Source organism: Carassius auratus, chromosome 2 (genome assembly GCF_003368295.1).
Source record: "Carassius auratus strain Wakin chromosome 2, ASM336829v1, whole genome shotgun sequence".
Classification (NCBI taxonomy): Eukaryota; Metazoa; Chordata; class Actinopteri; order Cypriniformes; family Cyprinidae; genus Carassius; species Carassius auratus.
In genome coordinates this window covers 16,025,855-16,043,118 of record NC_039244.1, presented here as the reverse complement: position 1 = coordinate 16,043,118, position 17,264 = coordinate 16,025,855, and the positions used below count along the sequence as shown (strand labels likewise).

The 17,264-nt window shown below is 39.2% G+C and overlaps 1 protein-coding gene across 15 annotated transcripts in view; it reads right to left on the bottom strand.

Moving 5' to 3' along the window:
* Window positions 1-262: 262 nt before the first annotated feature.
* Window positions 263-17,264, bottom strand: part of LOC113117630 (sickle tail protein-like) — a 52,036-nt gene continuing 35,034 nt past the window's right edge. For 4 of the 15 annotated variants that reach the window (XM_026286426.1, XM_026286509.1, XM_026286500.1 and 1 more), the window contains 16 exons: window positions 13,815-14,602; window positions 13,302-13,403; window positions 13,120-13,160; window positions 12,871-13,037; window positions 12,067-12,242; window positions 10,192-10,328; window positions 9,874-10,021; window positions 9,351-9,783; window positions 8,530-8,734; window positions 7,780-8,027; window positions 7,318-7,461; window positions 6,139-6,255; window positions 5,051-5,128; window positions 3,184-4,920; window positions 2,600-2,725; window positions 263-1,997 (listed from right to left, as the gene is read on the bottom strand). In XM_026286426.1, coding sequence (XP_026142211.1) covers window positions 1,488-1,997; window positions 2,600-2,725; window positions 3,184-4,920; window positions 5,051-5,128; window positions 6,139-6,255; window positions 7,318-7,461; window positions 7,780-8,027; window positions 8,530-8,734; window positions 9,351-9,783; window positions 9,874-10,021; window positions 10,192-10,328; window positions 12,067-12,242; window positions 12,871-13,037; window positions 13,120-13,160; window positions 13,302-13,403; window positions 13,815-14,602 — 5,157 coding nt within the window. In that variant the 3' untranslated portion in view covers window positions 263-1,487. Of the gene's footprint in view, window positions 1,998-2,599; window positions 2,726-3,183; window positions 4,921-5,050; window positions 5,129-6,138; window positions 6,256-7,317; window positions 7,462-7,779; window positions 8,028-8,529; window positions 8,735-9,350; window positions 9,784-9,873; window positions 10,022-10,191; window positions 10,329-12,066; window positions 12,243-12,870; window positions 13,038-13,119; window positions 13,161-13,301; window positions 13,404-13,814; window positions 14,603-17,264 lie in introns of those variants that run through there. The other 11 variants (XM_026286463.1, XM_026286454.1, XM_026286445.1 and 8 more) reach the window with 11 other exon arrangements.

The following is a 17,264-nucleotide window of genomic DNA, read 5'->3' as shown; positions in this document are numbered from 1 at the left end:
GGGGCATAGGCACAGTTCTAAAATGGCTTTTGAAACCCATTTAATTGTTTAAGATCCTCACTTCAATTTATCTGATATCTCAATACAGCCTTTCTTAAATTGTTACTTAAAGGTCTGAATTGGTAATGGGCTAGTCTCATAACACTGACTGCAGCACATCCAAAGTATATTAAAATAAAAATAAATAAAAATAAAAAATATGTAGTTGTCAGACATTTTACACATTCACATGCATAGCATAAAAAATGCACACACGTAAAAATAATTGACAATACACTGCAAGCCCTTTATTTGATAAACATCTCTGGCAAGCATTTTCTTCCAAACAATTTTCATAAAATGTATACAGTATTACAAAATCAGAGGTAATATTTACAGCATTTATCTTTGCATTATCCATGGTTAAATATCTGAAAAGCATGCATAGAAGTAAAAGGTTGTTTGACATGTGACGAGATATTTGAAGGAGTACAAGAATAAAGCTGAACACAAAGCTAGGCTAGAGAACAACTACGATGGTTGCACATCATCCACTCATACTACAGTATATACACCTTTGTTTGGAGTCTTTAAATTAAAACTAAAAAAAATATAAACTTTGGTTTTATGGCAAAACACTACAAACTGCAAATTTTTAAAACTGGCAGTGCACTGGAGGCATAAAGCAACAATTCAGATTAAATTTGGTTACATTTTAAACCCTCAAATCAATCACCACAAACCAGTTAAACCATTTCTGATAGATTTACAGTGGGGTCCAAAAGTCTGAGACATCTGGTGAAACTTCTTTTATTTAGCATTTTTTATATTTAATATAACCTGTTACATGTATAATTATGAGCATAATTTAAGTTTGTGTAAAACCTGATGATCATGTTTTCCAGAATGATTTGAGAAGCAGGAACATCTGATAATTCGTACATATTTACAGACTTGCTTCTTTGACCTCATCATTTGACCTAGAAGAACAGCAGAATCCTGCATTTTCGTAAATCCTGCATTTTTGTAGACACCCTAAAGAAAAACCTATAAGAAACAACAACAAATAATAATAATTAATAAAGATTTTAGGAAGGTCTTTTGAAATGTTTAACTTTTTTTTAACTGAGTTCAAAATTTAACTCAGACTTTTGGACCCCCACTATATATGGCTACTTTAAAACAAAATACACTGAAATATCTCTCCTTTTTCTAAAATAGCAATGTATATTTCATATAGTTCATGTAAGTAACCAAATGCACTTCTATAAAATATAAAGCCAACACTGTCAAGTTTAATCCCTCACATATATCAAAACAAAATTCATATTTCAGAAGCACCATATGTGGCTCTAGATTCTGAACTACTTCTGGATTTCAGTGGAAGTGCACAAAGACAATAACACCACCCTAAATACGCGGCATAACTAAATAAGTATTTCTGTTACACCTTAAACACCACCAAAATGATTGCAAACAGAATGAACAAAAGAGAAAAAATGGACAGCTCATGCCATGTTCCCGGTAAAAGATGGTGGAGTGATAGAGGCTTGGCCACTGCTGGTCTTCAGAGACCTGTGGCTGCTGAAGCTGGTCATGTGTACAGCTCGACCTCCCCGGCACATGACAGTAGGAGACCGGAGGAATGGAGAGGAAGGGGATGAGGAAGAGGAAGTAGAGGTCGGAGAAACGGAGGAGGAGGAAGAGTAGGAGCTAGAGGAGGATGAGGATGAGTAGGAAATGGAGCAGGACTGGCCATTTTGAGTCTGCGGAGGGAGGGTTAGGTTTTGACCTTCAGGCTGCTGAGAGGGTGAGACGGGTCTACAGCTGGGCCAGCTCAGGCTGAGACATGGGATAGAGGACTTAGAAGAAGAGGAAGAGGTTGGGTTAGTAAGCCTAGGAGCACGGGTTGAGCTATGTTTCCATGAGCTAGGTATAAAACCTGGGATCTTAGAAACAGGCAAAGCAAGGAAAGCATGTTTACTATTCCCACCAGCTTTCATAGCACTCCCGTTAGCCTGCGAACAAAGATGCCGGAAGACATGGAAAGTCAAGTCGGATGACAACACATACGTGAAAACATAGAGCTCTTATTCCATAAAAATATTCTACAGTACAACACCAACAAAAATATCACTCTGGCAACAAAAGGCCTCATTTTGCTTCTCTATTTTCTCTCACAGTTTATTTGCACACATTAAGCAACAAAGAAGAAAAGAAGGAATAAAAGGAAGAATATGGGCACCAGACCAAAAAGGTCAGAGGCTCTTTAAAATGTCTTCATAATACAAAAAAATGGGAATATAAACCATCACTCCCCAACCGACACAGTAGGATTAAGCTCTAAGTTTACAGTGTTTGCGTCTATGATTGACTGTTGGATGAAACCAGTCACATAGTTTTCCTGTATAGCTCAACTGGACCATTATGCTAACAACGGCAAGGCCACGGGTTTGATTCCTAAGGAGTGCAAGGATTGGTATATATGATAAACATGCACAAGGAGTTAGTTGTGATGAATTTTAGGGGAAGAGACATCATCATATTGGATCCATGTGTGTCCACAATAAAATGACTCAAAGATGTCTTCATGCCTTACACTGCCCTACAGTAAAACTACCTGCCGGAATTGCCTCGGGGAGTCCTGCAGCTTTTGAGGTTTTCCAGGTTTTTCCACATTCCCTGCTGGCTGCTGGCGAGACTTGGGTGAGGAAATCCGACTTGAAGCAGGAGAGTCACCGGAGTTCTGAAAAGAACAAGGAAACAATTTCAGCGATGGATTGAGGCGATTGACAAGTACACGACAGAATGAGGACAGAGCTTTTAAAGATTTCTCATTTGTAGATGTGATTGGGGACAGAAGAATGCAGGCAGCATGCTCAAGTGTACCACCAATTTCCCAACCGCAGTGCATGCACTATATTAATCCCAAAATGGTGTGGCGCCAAGAAAGAGAAACGGTGTGTGGATTCAACCTCATTGAAAGTCTGAAAAGTGAAAGTAGACAGAGTGTATGAAAAAGAATTCCATATTCATGTCCACTGAAATCACACAGAGCCCTCAAAACAGAGCGTTCCCAAGTGAGTTCACCCTAAGACACCTACGAAACACATTCAAAGTTGATTAAAGTCATTGTTTAGAAAGTCAGGCTTTAAAAGCAAACCCAAGCCACCAGCAGAAGTGTGCAAAGGAGTTGAGAAAGACCTGTTTACTGTTGGAGGAACTGGAGGAAGTGGCCATGCTTGAGGAAGATCGAGACTTTGTTCTGGATCTCTTTTGCAGAGATGACTTGTGAGATTTGGGCTTCAGAGGGGCTGGCTTTTTTGTGGGACTGCCCTCCTCCAGTTCTGCGTCACTGGCAATTCTCTTTGCTTTCGATTCCTCTCTGCGAGAGACTTCTGAAATCAATGCAGGCCCAATATCACTTACGGTGCTTTCTAACTGCTTAATGGTCTGCTCGAGGCTGTCTAATGTTCGATAAGTAGACTTACGGAGTTCCTCAGTTCTGTCTTTGGTGCTCTCTGATGTGGTGGTCTGGTTTCGCGATAAAGACCTAGGGGTTGTAGACTCAGAGTCTGCATGGGGCTTGATCTCAAACCTTTTAGCTTCTTTGACCTCAGTCACGGTTCCATCTGGTTCCTCTTCATCCTCGTAGACAACTACCTGCAGTGTCTTTTTGCCAGTTTTTGTCCCCATACGAAGGGCCTGACCAATAGCTACAAGCTGCTTCTTTGGGAACTTAAACTTGAATTTCTTTTTCGCGTCTTTAGGAGATTCTGTCTTGTCTCCATCCTCAACGGTAAGAGCAGAACTCTCAAAGGAACTCTGCTGTTGTAGAGGCACTGTAACACTACTACTTCTCTGATTGTTTACCCTGTTCTCAGTTCTGCACTGATCTCGATTATTTCTAGGTGTTATCTGACCGATCTGACTCTTTGAGTTGGCTTCCTCTTCCTCTTCCTCCTCATTCTCTTCATCTATCCTCTCGTTCGATAGCACCCTCTCCAGCTCTTCTTCACACTCAAAGATGGTGGAAAGCCGCTTGTAGGCCTGACAGATATCCATAGGCTCGTCAAAAATGATTATAACCGGCTTCTTTTCACATCCAGAGTCCTCGGGGGCAGATACAGTTGGTTCTGAGCCCACTTGAACAGTTTGGACATCTGTGCCTTTACTGTTTACCAGCTGTTGATACTCTCCAGTTGATAGAGCTTGTACCATGGTTTTAGTGATCCTGAAGGCAAAGTTATTTGGTGGAGGAGGACCTTCTTCTCCTGGGAGGTCTGGACTTAGACTGGCCTCCTCAGTGTATCTGGCCTGATCTTCAGATGATCTCTTTGTGACTTCCTGCTCAATGCCACGGTCATTTGGTTGTGTTGAAAACGAGGCGTGAGAGTTTGGCTGATGGACTGGTGCATGAACCTGAAGTTCAGCACTCTGTGGAATCTTTCCAACGAGTGTAACCTGAACAGTGGTTGTGCGATGTCCATGCTTTATTAAATTATCCAGAACAGGTTCGACTTGCTCAGAGGACGTCCGCAGTATCTGCTGTTCTAACTTCTCCGCAACCGTTGAAACTTTCTGAGAAGGTGTGGGAACTGCCAGCTTTCGGGACTTTAGCACTGATTCAATCTTGAGCTCTTTAATGATCGATGGCTCTTTTTCAGCTTCAGTGCTGTTCTTTAAAGAGTTAAATGGGTCAGATGACACCTCATGAATATTAGTTTGCTTACTTTGGACCTTCTTGACTGATTGGCTTGACTGAATTGGAAATATAGATAAGTCATTTGACGTTAACAGTTTTTGCTCGGAAAAGTCAGAAGCATTCTCAAGTGCAACCTTTGAAGGAGAAAAAGTGGCTTCCTTATGTTCCTTAAGGTCATCTGGCCTAGAGGTGCTCTCCCTTGATGTTTTTGATGTTCCAGTGATATAATACATGACCTGACAAAGAAATCAAGAATCCTTTGGACTGGACTTCAAACAACATATTAAAGTCAAAGTGAATACAATCTGTATGCATGCTCTTAAATCACATATTAATCTAATGGAAACATTAACAAATGATATTTACCTCAGGTGAACCAGGTGTTGCACAACCTTCCCTACTTTCAGATAGTGCTCCTTCTTCAGACAGGTGAGCGGTTGTCTGCTAGGACAGTTTGTTAGCACAGAGTCATTGCATTACACTGTTTTAGACCTTTATTTACATTCTCATATTAATACCCAGCTAGTCAGTGAAATGCAGAGAGAAAGATTACAAAAGAGGTCAATGGTGCCATCTAGAGTTTAGTTTAGCTGACATCCTTAGTATACTAAGGACTGCTGTATGTTGATAAACCATATGTATTTAAGTATTTAAGTAAAATAATGTATTTAAGGTGACTAGAAATGCTTGAGGGAGTTTGTATAGTATTTTCCATGCAAAGAAGTTTGGTGTTGATAGAGATTGCTGAAAAACACATGCTTGCATTTATTTTTTTGTCTATTTAAAAAAAATAAAATAAAAATAATAATAATAGAGAAAGTGACCCAGACACTGTGATGATAAAAACTAAAGTTAAACACACAAATTTATACATTACATTTACTGCACATTAAAACATTCATAAAGATGAAAAATATTACATATCCCTTATATGCGTTTAGAGCCCAAAACATCATACAAAATATTTAATGTTAAAACAGAAGTGTTAAATATTAATTTTGAATTACCAAATTTGATGCCAAATATATAATGTTTGGTATCCACATATATATTTTAGTTAATTTTACAAAGCAGTAATATTATATCTTTATACCTCCTTATGGTTGACATTTTGGCCCTTTTTCAAAGTGAACTCTGAATGCTAAAAAAAGAAAGGGTCAGAGGTCAGAGTGCTGAATGGCTTTTCCGAACGCTTCAGTCACTCTGACCCACCCCGTGCTGTATCTATTAGCATTCAGCAGGAGAGTGTGAGTGACAGATCAGTGTTAGACACATTCAAACATATTACACCCTCGTTTGATGAGGGGCTACGGTCAGGCATTGACGTGCATCAGTACATCAGTATGGGTGTTGCGAAGAAGTGTCAGTAGAGCAGGAGGTTATGGGACATGACTGTTCATACGAGCACTGATGTTAAACTGCGATGGGGAGTTAGCACACATCACGTCCGTTACCTTTGAGTGGTAAGACAGGGAAAGGCCTGGCTCCATCTCACAGTCTGGGGGATCACGGGTTGTGAGATCAAGAATGTATCGTGGCAGTAAATCTTTAATAGTGCACTTCTGAAACACCTGAGGAGCGGTAAGGGTACGGTCATTAGGTGCTATGGCTCTTTATGGGTGAGATTTCTGTCCTGTTTTTGTGCAATTATGAGATGCCAACAGAACGGAACACCTTGATCCAGACAAGGTGCAATAAATGTTCTCTCTCTCTCTCTCTCTCTCTCTCTCTCTATATATATATATATATAAACATCAATGCATTAGATACAAGTGGCACCTGCACATATACGATGCTGTTTATTTTCCTAGAACTAACTTTACCTTTCAGTTTTACAATCTGATAATAAAGTAATCTTATTAAGAATGAATAAATTTGAATAGTAATAATATAAAAAAATACATATTCTTTATTTCACTATAAGCCTATATACACATTTTCATTCAGTTATATTCATTCATGTTAATATATAATCATTCATTCACGTATTATCACTATTCAATACTTCTGCTGCACAATATATGCATAATTCTATTCACACTACTTTGTCTCTTTTTTTTTGCGTTATTTATTGCATAAATTAAAATAGATGTCATCTCTCTGATTATATTTTTTAGAGCATTTTATTTAATTTAAATCAATTTTTTGGATTCTTAATGATTTTTGTGGACCTGCAATTTTTGTGCTGTTTTTGTTTAAAATAAAATACTATACTTGGTTTTCTTTAATATTTTGTTAACTGATACAATGTCATTCATAAATATTTCAGTGTGATGTGTACAAATACCTTTAGAGGCCACTTTATGCTGTTGATTTAGTACTTTTATTCCTAATGCAGATAAAATCGGATTCATGAAGAAAGAGTTGTAGTAAATACCCATTCTCAACAATAGAGGGCAGCACAAGTCAAACTTCTGAGAGAGCCATAGTACCCCATTTTGATGCTTTTGAGTAAATGTTGACACTGGTGTGGCCGTCTGATGTTTGAATGGGCTCAATATTTGTCCCTTATCACCTCTGACATGTCTCAGACTTCCTGTGTGTTTGGTTTTCCTCTGTTCTTGTGTTCGTAAAAGTGTGCGTTCCTTTCTTTGTGTGAGTGGCTCCTGTGAGGATGATTGTGGTTTGCTTACCTGTAGCTCAGCCATGATCTTATCTCCTTCATCCTCTTCATCTTGTAAGGTGGAGGTGTTGACAGGAGGAGGGGGGCGGGGCTTAGGCTTGACCTCTGGGGGAACACGCAAGGGTTTGGGCTTCGGGGCCTCCTCTTCACCCTCCTATGACAAAAACAACCAGTCGAGTGTGACCGACCCTCACCCTTCATTATGTCTCTCAAATCAACAAAAGCAGCTGCAATCTCTACCGTGACTTTCTGTCATTATTATTCACAAAAACAAGGACGCATTATGCAGCGAATGACACACACAGGCAAAATCGAACACACTGAAATTTCTACACGTAGCAGATGTGTTGTTTTCAAATACTAGTAATGACTATTGTCAAGTTGTGTGGGAATGCAGCTTAGCAAGGCCTGAGTCACATGAATAATGGTGTGATCTTAATTAGAGGAAGCTGAAAAAGCCGGATTCAAGCACCTGTGCGCTCGTGGACTCTTTCCGGGTGGTGTAGATCACCTCTCCTGAGCGTCCTGTGGTGAGTCCAGTTCCAGAAGCGTAGAATCTGCGTGGAGGGGGAGGGGGAGGCGATTTGCTGACCATTTCAGGGTTGGGCTGTACTCTGTCAACACTGGCCCTGTGGGGCTTCTCGATGGTCGGCTTCTGTGGCCTATCCAAACTGGTCTGTACTGGTTTATCTACTTTGGGTCCATCCTGTGGTGCCGCTTCTGTTTGAAGTAATATAAAAAGTGCCTCGATAAACACTATAAATCCTGCAGATTAGATCCAATCTATAATCAAGCACATCTGAACCAGCTAATCTGGTTTTATTTAAAAAACAGCGAGGTCTATTGCAATATTTAAAAAAAGCTTTTGTCAGGTAAAAAGACAAAGCATAACACGGGGTCCCAACCAACATGCAGTAAAACAAAACATAAAACAGGAAATGACAGAAAGAACCCCTGGAGCCTCTCATGACTGTGGCAAGGCAAAGGAAATAAATTCATATATTTAAAATATCGTAAAATAGCTTAGGCTGTAATGTAGTGTGACTCAAAAAAAAAAAAAAAAAAATTTAACAATACATCTTTATTTTTATTATTATTATTTTTTCAATTTAAATAACAAAAATTCTTTTCTGAATATTTTTTTTTTGTGGTTGTTACTTTTAAAAGAAACCTTTCTGAATGAATCGTTTTCATGAATATTCACATGAGTAGACAGACATACCAGGGAGCAGATACACAGGAAGTGGAGAGTCTTCATCTGGCAAGATGCTGGATGGCTGGAAGGGGGCGCTGTCCACTGGATTGCTCACTTCAAGGTCAGGAATGGCCTTCATGGACTGGGTCTGCTGAAGGATCCTTTGCATTTCCTTTTCCGCTTCTGGTCTAGTAGACTGAACCTTGTCCTCATCCACTGCCCGTTTTGAAACCTGTGGAGAATCCGACAAAAGTTACTGTTTGTTGGTAATAATACTGGGTAACGATATGGTCACGTTTACTTCTGCTCTGCAAAATTTTACAGGCAAAACCAAGTCATTTCAATGGTAATCTGCACAAAAAGGAAAAGTCCTCCATGCAGATAGCCACTTGAACTCACCATGCCAACCAACAGAAAGCTTCATTGTTTGAAAGTGATTTTTGTAGAGAACATTTAGCTTTTTTGTGAAATTTTACTCATTTAAGTGTATTTATTCACACTTTAAGAATATTTGGAAGACGTTCCCTGCACCCCTAAAAATTAAGGTTCCTAAAGGGTGGTTTTATAGTAATGTTTTGTTCCCCAAACAACCAACCAACGAACCAGTAAACACTTCTTAAAAGAACCATTTTTAGTTAGTGTAAATAACATTTTTATAATCTTAAGATCTTTTCCTCTATATATAGAACCTTTTATGCAATGGAAAGTTTTCATGGATGTTACAGGTTCTGAATGCCAACATTTGTAAGAGTGTGCAGATAAATACAGATGTACATGAGACATTCTTGTGCTGGTGCCAATCCACAAATCGTAATCATTCAAAAGTTAAAGTCACAGCTGAACCACACCTCTTCAAGCACTTGTCTACTTGAGTTGACAGACATCTCCTCCGCTGAGGAGGATCCAGTCGTCTTGATGGCAGGGGTTGCTGCCACGGCTTCCTGGCCCTGTGGAGATGCTCTCTTTTGCAGGGCAGGGCTGTTTTCTCTGCTCCTGGGACTGACCTTCGCCACAGTGGGGGAGTCCCTGCCATGGGTGGGCGTGAGCGGGGGACTGGGGTGGTGTGCGCTGACGGGAGCCGTCTGAATGCGGTGCACAGTGACAGGAGAAGAGAGCACAGGCTCCGAGCAGGTGTCTTTGGCAGGTGATCTTGGTTGTAGGGTGGGAGACTCACAAACAGGTTTTGGAGAGCTGTACTCTTCCACAAAGGAAACTGAATCCGCTGGAAACGCCTTCACTTGGACTGGGTCAGACGTATGGTTGTAGCTATCATTGGCATATCTGCAACAAACAGAAACCCTAACAATGAAGCCGCCAAACAACTACAAACTGTAGAGGAATGGAATATTTCAGATGGTACATGAGTTTCACCTTCTCAGTCCACTGAGAGTGTCAGTCAGAGCTTTGACTCTCTTCAGCATGCTGTCCATTTTGTGAGGCTCCTCCTTAAGAAAGCGCACCGCCTCCACCTCCACCCTCAACACAGCACGCATTTTCATCTGCAGGGCTGGGAACTCTCCTGAAAAGGTGCAATTTGTTATAATACAACATTATTATCTACACTGCCACTGCCATGGTCTACGAATCTTACTAACCCTAAACTTTTGAACTGTGGTGTATAATAACTGCAGTACGTAATCATTAGGGTTAGGGTTAGTCCACAGGGAGGTTAAATACAAATGCAATCACCTTTGAGTGTGGCCAAAGCTTCTCCTACTTTCCTCAAGTTGACCGCCCCTTCCTCCACATCCTTCATAGAGACTGGTTGATTGCTCATGGCACAGGTGGATTCTTTCTTGAGCATCTCCACATAGTTCTCCAGCTCTCTGTGACATTGTTACAAGGATGTTTCATTGTTTCATCAGCACCCCTGTCACTATACATTTACATTTTACATTTAATCATTTAGCAGACGCTTTTATCCAAAGCGACTTACAAATGAGAACACTAGAAGCAGTCAAAAAAAAAAACTCAAATATTCGGACACCACTGTTTATATATGTTTCAATTGCATTTAATTCCAGCATTTGCAGCATTTAATGACAGTTAATACTGTGTAATAAGCAAGTCTTGACTGTTAGTCTCGAGGATGAAACCTGTTTAACGTGATTTAGTCTTGTTAGTCATTGACTGACAGTTCACATATAGAGATGTTTGGCTGCGTAAGCAAAGTTGGCCACAAAATTCTGCCCTCAGCCAAATACTTTCAGAGGATCATCATAACCTACTCAGATTTTCTAACTGCATCCCTCTTGAAACGGTTATGAAGTGTGAATTGTTGAAGCTGGTCACCATGAGTTGTACCAGCATAGTAAAGTCTTTAGCAGGGCCAGCCATGCAGGACTCTGCAAGCCAGTACACATGCGCTGAGATCACAGCCTAACATCATCCCTGTGGGAAATGGTTTGTGTTTTGTGTAATTTACCTGAGGGGGGTCTTAAGGGCTTTCCCATGCACAATGTCAAGTCCTGCTTTTTGTTATCTTTCTCACCAAAGCACAATCTAACTTAAGCCAGCAACAACATTTCTTGGCTGTTATTATTGGTATTAACTGATATTTGTTGGTCACTAGAATAAAATGCTTTGTAAATTTAATGTAGTATAATACTATTATAATTTATGTACTAATATAGTATTTATTCATATTTTGAATGAGCTTTTGTTTTTATAATTTTTAGCATTCATTTTAACAAGTGTTAGTAATTTTATTGTGCTTCTGTAATTTTTATAATTATTGAAATATTTCAATTTAGCTTTCCTTTTTTATTTAAGTTTTAGTCATTTTAGTACTTCACGATTTTATTTCAGTTAGATGCTAATTTTCCTAAGTTTAAGCTTTTTTTTTTAAATCTAATATTATATTTCAGTTCCAGTTAACACTGTGATTTTCCAACTTTTTTTCTAGTAATATTTTTATAGCTTTTTATTTTAAGTTAACCATTTAATAAGAACACTGGTTTCATGCACAATGTGACTAAACACATACTTATTTCTGAAGCAATCTGACTTCTATTTCCCCTTCAGGACAGCACACTTTCATCATGACAGGAAACACAAAGAAACATTCTCAGGCCTTATTCTTCTTGAGACAGGTTGGGACAGTGGATTATTAACTGCGTTGTTTCATGCAATCACACACACATCCACCCAATATAGGTAAGACTAGTTTTACTTTATTAAGGTTTACACCACCAAATGGGTTTTAGAAAAATACTCAAGAGTCCATTCAACAATAATGATATAAAAATCCCCTCAGTTCACATCTATTAAAAACCTACATTGGTCTTTATTTATTAATATGTGCATTCAGCATTGAGTGGAGGCATGGGGTTATAATTAATTAGTAAGGGGGATCTGGGAGAATTCAGTTTTGATTAGACGTGAGCAGTTAATTAGCATCAAATCTGGCTCATTTGTTTCCATTAATCAATGCACTGATTTGTTCTGTTCGTCTACAGCTGTCTCTCACATTCTACAGATGACCAGTCCATAATGAATGCTTCATGGCTAATTAATGTCAAGGTATCAAGTGGTCACATAAAAATTGCTGATCTATTGTCTTACCCGAGTTGCATGAGAACTCTCTCCTCCATGCCCAGATATCTGTGTCTTTCTTCTTCCACCTGCACTCGTTGTCTATGAACAGGGTCCTCAAGGCGCAGCACAGTGTCTGAAAACCTCTCTGAGATCTTCTGCTCTGCCTGTCGCAGCATCTGCTTCATGGCATCCTGGTTCTGCAGCTGTGTGTGCAAGGAAAAGCTCTATCAACACACTTGTCTTTTGACCAACTGTATATTATAACTCATGTGTATATTATAACACTACATCACCTTACTATAATTATATATTATGTGCATGTGTGTTTATAAACTACCATTCAAATGTTTGGGTAAGAGTTTTTATTGTTTTGAGAAGATTTTCTTATACTCACCAAAAATTGCATTTATTTAAGATTTTTTTTATATTATTATTATCAGTGATGAAAACAGTGGTTTCTATAAACGTGGCGTCATATTGATTTTATTAAGAGGTGGATTAATTCAGGACACCACTGAAGGCCTAGGAGTGTAATGCATGGCCCGTCATGATCTTTAAAAATAATAAATGGCTTAATTTCTCTTTTTTTTTTTTTTTTTTTAATCTTACTGACCCCAAACGCTTGAACAGTAGTGTATTATTTAGTAATGAAATATGTGAAGATAGTTGCTTCACTACTAAATGATTGCATAACTTTGCAAAATACTTTTTTTTAATTTGACAGACAGCACTAATATCTATATTATAAGACTTTATAATATTGTAGAATAAGCATTTAAAAAAGCAGATGCCCTGGACAGAACCTCTTTTCAGTTTGAATCTCATGTTTACCTGCATCTGTCTGAGTTGGTGGAGCTGTAGCCGGAGGTCAGAGACGTTTCTCCTGAAGGTGGAGAGGACTGAGCATATAGCAGGGTCTCTAACAGGAGGCTGAACCTCGGCTGAAACACTGTCTGTCTGCACAACTGGGTCTTTAGGTGATGTTACAGTACAGACGCCTGGACAAAAACACCAACTTATGAAGTTACTGCTCTGGAGGGAAGAAGCATCATTATAATGGATAAGTGAATGTTTACTGACCACCATTCTGTGACTGATACCCCATCTTTACAGCATTCTCACTATAGAGAAGGTCAAAACGTTAAATCTTACAATCATTTTGCACGAGTTTTCATTATACTGTTTTTATCTTCACATAATACTGACACAAATTAGATTCAAGCTATTTATAATTCACATTAAATGTTTCTGTGAAAATGTACCTAGAAGGCCCTTTGGAAATCGGATTTGGCCCTTTCGTAAGAACATGCTGAACGAGTCCAGTAAGACTGGCTATCTGCTGCTCCATTGCCCTTATTCTTTCACTGCAAAACAAACAGGTCACATGAGATAATTCCATAAATGATCACATTCTATTTAGCCGAGGATCTAAGGAGTATTAAACAGTGCAAACAATGCTAAAGCCAGCCAATTATATTGCCGTTCTCTGTTCCTGAGGGCAAAACTCTGGTAAACTTCAGTATTCGAGGCATGGTAGTATACATGTGAATTTTGAGCTTTGCCCTCTTCTCAATTTAACTTAATTTACTTCACCACGCAACATGACTATTGTGTTCTTTTCCCAATCAGCCTTTAATTACTTATGCACTATTTGAATGAATAACAACATCAGAAGAATGTATCATAGAATATACACATGAGCCTCAATGGGTCAGAAAAACATTTTGTGTTGTCTCACAAAACAATAAGATGAAGGTCATTTCAAAAAGTCCCACCTCTGAGGATTTCCGTCTGCCATGTGTCCTTGAAATTGCCTCTCTCCATAACCAGGTGGAAGGTCTGCAAAAACAGGGGAGCCCACATTGCCTCTTACCCTGGTCGCCACCTCCATGGCTCCATTACTTTCCTTTCGGAAAGATCTTCGCACAGGTGATACTCTTTCCGCTGCCACACCTTGTGAGGGCATGTGGGAGTTCTGGCCTGGGAGCATGTCAATCATTCTGACCTCACTGACCCTGTGAGGGGAAGCCGGCGGTGTTTTGGAGCCCATAGAGGCTAGCTGACTCTCACTGTATTTGCGAGATTTCTGTCTGTAGAGGGAGTGCTGCAAATCCTGGCCATCTGCGTACGCACCGACAGACTTGACGGAGCGGTGCTGGATGTACACCGCCCCATCCGGGATGTCTCCAGTATGGCTGCCTTGAGATGAGGCTACACTGAGCCTGGCCTCAGACGAACCGTAAGCTTCTGAATACAAAGGAACACTCTTGCTGCTCAGATCCTCATCTGGTTTCACGTCCCGTCGCTCTAGGATGGCACTGGGGCAGGGTGCGATGGAGCGACTGGGGGGCACGTTGGACAAACGGTCCCTGGGTAAGGTGGCGCCACCAGGCATGGCAACAGAGTGACCGAAGGGGATCCTGGAAGGGGAGGAGGGCATGGAGCGTGGTGTAGGAGGAGACATAGAGCCCTGGACTGAATGTAAGGGACTGTGAGGCAGAGTGTGAACTGGGCTTTGGCCTCCCGGCTGCTGTCTGCCACTGAAGAGCCTCTCTCTTGTGATCTAGGGATAGACAGAAAAAGAATATCAGAGGGAATTTGGGTTAAAGAAGCAGGTTTTGGAATTAGTTTAATTTGTCTAGTTTCAACCAAGCAACAGATAAAATCCAAAATACTGTAGTGTAACTTTTCACACTTTTCACAAAAAAAAAAAAAAAATATATATATATATATATATATATATAAACATATATACAGTATAAAAAAATTCCTCCCTTTTAAAAGATGATAAGAGTATACTTTGCTATAACGTTGCATGATTATTTGGTTGTTGCAATGTATTATTTACACAGATTGTTTTTTCTAATTTTGTTTCCTCTGGCTGTCCGTGACCATATTATTCAGAACGCTATCCCACCAGTTAAAAAATGTTGTTAAACAACTCTCAAAGAAAGTCAATGGATATGAAAAGGATCTTTGAATTTAATGAAAAGGAGCTTTTTATTACATATTTGTTACAAAAACGATTAATCTTCACAGAGAAGATTTCAAAGCAGGAAACTAAAAGCAAAAATTGTATTGTATGACTGTGTTGATAAGATTTATGTTCAGACAAATGCACAGATGAGAACAAAAGATGAAACCAGTGCAAAAGCACAGATAATAGCACTGCCAAGACCTGTTTTTGTACAGTGGTCATGCTTAAGTGTGCATTAATAAAGCCCACAGATGGAGTGTGCGTGCAGGTGAATTATCCGCCATTCAGAGCACCAACACTCTCTGCATTAGCCTAAAGATGAACAATACTCTCCAAACCTGTCCTTATAACCTCAGGTCTAGATTCAGAGCACATTATTAAGAGGAACCAATAAAATTATAATTGCACTTAATGTAATTGTTTGAAGATTTGGCTGAATGCTTATATCCTGAAAACTGAATGACAAGACAATCTTGTCTGTCTGTCATTGCTTCTTAAAGATTTCTTTAAAGAAATTTGCTGTTAGAAATAGAAGTACACATAAGGGACAACCCAAACTGAGTCAGGCATGTTTAAACAGGTTTCATTATTGTTTTATCTAAACTCAAAATATTTGTTTCTTATTTCAATGGGTACATAAAGACCTCCATAAAATTAACTTAATATTTGTCATGTAACCACAGGAACCAAATGTACTGCAAACATGCATGTTTAATTACAAAACTCTCTAGGACCTTTAGTTTGACACTGTACATGGATCTATAAATTATGTGTGTGAAGAACAAGCTTCAACTTTCAAGAGATTTACAGCATTGATTAACAGCTCAAATGAAAGGCCAATATATCATCAGGCCCAAGCATTACAGAAAATGGGTGCATTTTTGCAATCCCTCAAAATAAGTGCATCACATCAACAAACATGTCTGTGCATGTCTGCTTTCTCACGCTTTCAGGAGACCTGTTTTACTCATCCATTTGTTTTAAGTTCCTATCATCACTAATCTAAGATTTGGTTTAGGTGGGAAAAGGGTTTCCCAATACTACAACATGTGAGCAGAGTGCAGTATTTTTGCACAGCTGTGCCATTGAAACTACTGCGGGGTCACAGGTTGGAGATCTTATTGTCCCATGAACACAAATAGACATGTGCAAAACACACTGTGTTGAGATAGAATGGGAGTGGCTGGTTGGTCATTCCAGCTGTGATGGAACATGTGTACAGGCACTTCCTTCTGCGAAATAACTAGTTGGTCAGGAACTGGTGAGGTTTGAGTTCAGATGTTTTTTAGCGGTGGTTCTTTAAAGAGACTAAATTTGGAAATCCAACATTTTGCAGATTTAAGCTTTAGTGTGCAAACTGTACATTTCAAAACACCAAAACCCTCTTTGAGATGTTATGTTTATAAATTCATCCCATTTAAAGTATTGCTGCTACTTCCAACAAAGCATTCCTTATATAAAAAAATTATTCAGTACATGAATGCATTTCCATTAAATTTAAAAATCACCTGCTGCATGTGAAATACAATGTCCATGTTATTGTTCATTGGTTTTTCACACATTTTGGAGAATATATGTGTATATATATATATACAGTACAGACCAAAAGTTGGGACACACCTTCTCATTCAAAGAGTTTTCTTTATTTTCATGACTATGGAAATTGTAGATTCACACTGAAGGCATCAAAACTATGAATTAACACGTGGAATTACATATGGAATTATATACATAACAAAAAATTGTGAAACAACTGAAAATATGTCATATTGTAGGTTCTTCCAAGTAGCCACCGTTTGCTTTGATTACTGCTTTGCACACTCTTGGCATTCTCTTGATGAGCTTCAAGAGGTATTCTCCTGAAATGGTCTTCCAACAGTCCTGAAGGAGTTCCCCGAGAGAGGCTTAGCACTTGTTGGCCCTTTTGCCTTCTGTCTGCGGTCCAGCTCACCCCTAAACCATCTCGATTGGGTTCAGGTCCAGTGACTGTGGAGGCCAGGTCATCTGGCGTAGCACCCCATCACTCTCCTTCTTGGTCAAATAGCCCTTGATGCCTTCAGTCTGACTCTACAATTTTCATAGTCATGAAAATAAAGAAAACTCTTTGAATGAGAAGGTGTGTCCCAACTTTTGGTCTGTACTGTATATTATTTCTATACTATTTTAAGTCATGAATTATATATAGAATTAGCTATTTTCATATTCTCAGCTTTCATTTTAAATTTAGATCAAATTTAAATTGTCTTCA